This window comes from Formica exsecta, unplaced genomic scaffold, assembly GCF_003651465.1.
Source record: "Formica exsecta isolate Colony F162 unplaced genomic scaffold, ASM365146v1 scaffold247, whole genome shotgun sequence".
Lineage (NCBI taxonomy): Eukaryota > Metazoa > Arthropoda > Insecta > Hymenoptera > Formicidae > Formica > Formica exsecta.
This window is the reverse complement of record NW_021849743.1, coordinates 14877-17721: the sequence shown is the minus strand read 5'-3', so window position 1 is coordinate 17721 and position 2845 is coordinate 14877. Positions and strand designations below refer to the sequence as shown.

Here is a 2845-nt window from a genome sequence, read left to right as displayed (position 1 = left end):
CGAAACAGGATCGGATTGACGACTTCGGTGGAAACTAGATCATTGTAGACCGGGCTTTATCGATAATCAGGATGTAGTTTTATGACGTATAATTACGTCATAATTAATTACGTCATAATTAATTACTAATTAATAATTTCTTACCGGAAACAAAGAAATAGGTTTGTTCGCGTTGCTTGAAATTCCCAAAAATTTTTGCACTGAAAACGAGATAAATATATATTTGGATGTTGAAGAGAGTGAAAGCGAAGATGCTGAATGCAAAAAGTTCAAGCAACGCAAACAAACCTAATGGCGGTATACCTTGAATGCTTGGAAGTGTATATGTATATACATATGTAAGAAACCCTAAAGACATTTTTGAAATATGCGTATTGTGCGGTTATGAATTTTGTTATCAAATTTATAATGGTACATAAATTTAATGTATAATAATCAGGGTTGGGAAAATTACTTTATAAAAGTAACTCGTTACCGTTACCGTTCTTTTTTCTAAAAAGTAACTCGTTATCGTTACTTGTTACCAATTTTAAAAAGTAACTTTTGTTACCGTTACCGTTACTCAAAAAATAACGAGTCGTTACAATTTCCGTTAGTTTTTTTATATATAACGATAACTTTACATACAATTTTTTTTTAAACAAGATCAAATTAAACACTAAAAATTTTTAAACATTGTCTTACAAAGAAACAAGATACCAAAATGAGTTTTCAGTAGTTTTCATGTAATGCTGCATTCCAACACTCTTATCAATATTTTCCTTTGTATGAAAATTATACCGAGTAAATTCAAAAAAAGTAACGATAAAAGTAACTGTTAAATTCGTTACTCGTTACCGAAAAATGTAACGAAGTTACTTTTTCCGTTACAAACAAAATTTGTAACGCCGTTACTGTTACAGTTACCGAAAAAAAGTAACTGTAACGGTAACGGCGTTACAAGTAACGCGTTACTTCCCAATCCTGATAATAATACACAAATATAATGTAGAGCCGTAATCTTCTCGATTACTCATTGAGGTACGTCATAAATCTCTTCGATTCACAGTTATCGATAGTCGCTTTGGATGTACTTTTATTACGTGACGTCCGTCGCATCCCCATCACGTATTTTTTTCCGATGCTCCTTCCTTATATTCTTTATTCAATGGTTCCATAGTCCCAGTCCCAACCGACCAAATTCGGTCAATATGGCATACTTCCTAATCTTACAAAACATCCATTTACAATAGTTTATTTTATATATATACTATTTTTATGTTGTGACAAGTTTTATTCATTACTCTACACATGCTAAAATATACATATAGATAAAATTTCATTGAAATCGGTGAGTAAAGTAGGTTTGACATATTCACCGAAAATTTACTTTTTGAACTCATTATTTAAATTACATTATTTGTGCAAAATATCTAATATTTATGTATAACATTATTAAAATTTGTACAGATTACTCGATGGAATGTTCTTTCGGCTATGAGAGAGAAATATTAATAATTCTTTAAAAAGAAAGAGAGAGAGACAGAGAGAGAGATATTAATTTAAAATTGATTAGGTTCTCTCTCTAATTTCAGTCAAAATGATATTGGAACTAATTGATCAGTTAAAGGATCCTCAACTAGTTGCAACAATTCAAAAATTTTTTGGTGTTAAAATATATTATGATAAACATTTTGAGGAGTTTAAATCTAATAAAACAGCTAAAAAAACTGAGAAGAGAAAACATATTAGTGTTGATCATAATGAAGAAAATTATATTTTGACTTGTCATAATCGAAAAATGAATGGCTGTAGTACAAACAGTTCAAAAACATTCAATAGATGCATAGAACAAATGGAATTTTTAAAACGGCAAAAAAATGAATCAATAAACAAAGAAGAAACTTCAACAGTTTCAGAAAATTCACTTTATACAATCACTAATTCATTTTGGTATTATCTATTTTTGTTTGGAACTGGACTAGGAGATGAAATCTTTTATTCATCTTTTATACCTTTCTTCTTTTGGAATATTGATGGAGCTGTTGGTCGAAAAGTAGTCTTAGTATGGGCCATTGTTATGACTATTGGTAAAATCAATTATTAATTAAGAATAAAACAATATGTCATACTTTATGTACATTGTATAATGTTATGTAATTTATTCTTAAATTTGTTATATATTTTTAGGGCAGGTATTAAAAGATATAATTTGTTGGCCCAGGCCAGCATGTCCCCCAGCAGTTAGATTACAAAATAAGTGGTCACAAGAATACGGAATGCCATCTACTCATGCTATGATCGGTTTCGCGATTCCATTTAGCATAGTATTATTTACAATGAACAAATATACTTATCCATCTTTTATCGGCTACTTTATTGCTTTAGTTTGGTAAGTTAATACATTTATATAATACATTTTAATATTTTATTATTAATCATTTATTAATATTTATTAATTAATTGTATTAATATAATAATTGTATTAAAATAATTGAATTGTGCAACATGCAAGATTTTTCTAGGTGTGTACTTGTCAGTATGAGCAGACTCTATTTAGGTATGCACACTGTGTTAGATATTGTAGTTGGTTTAATATTAACAATTTTGTTAATGATTCCATTGGTACCCTTAGTAGACATAACAAATTCTTACATCGTTACCAGTTTTTGGTTATCAGCAATCCTGATCATGATCAGTATTGCTGTTATTGTGTATTATCCACTCGGCGACAAATGGACACCTACTAGGTACAGATAAATCATTGATATCATACATAATTATACAAGTAATTAATTTTTATTCTCTTTTACATGTAATTATGATTTATTTTAGAAGTGACACTGCCATGGTTGTGTCAGTTGCA

The 2845-nt window shown here is 29.2% G+C and overlaps 1 protein-coding gene across 1 annotated transcript in view; it reads left to right on the top strand.

Annotated features, from left to right (window-relative positions):
• The first annotated feature begins 1080 nt into the window (after positions 1-1080).
• LOC115236355 (sphingosine-1-phosphate phosphatase 2-like) overlaps positions 1081-2845 on the top strand; it is a 2236-nt gene continuing 471 nt past the window's right edge. Inside the window, exons 1-5 of the mRNA XM_029808742.1 lie at positions 1081-1330; positions 1450-2069; positions 2170-2371; positions 2505-2729; positions 2815-2845. The exon at positions 2815-2845 is cut by the window's right edge and continues 471 nt beyond it. Of these exons, the coding sequence (XP_029664602.1) occupies positions 1580-2069; positions 2170-2371; positions 2505-2729; positions 2815-2845 (948 nt within the window). The 5' untranslated portion in view covers positions 1081-1330; positions 1450-1579. The remainder of the gene's footprint in view (positions 1331-1449; positions 2070-2169; positions 2372-2504; positions 2730-2814) is intronic.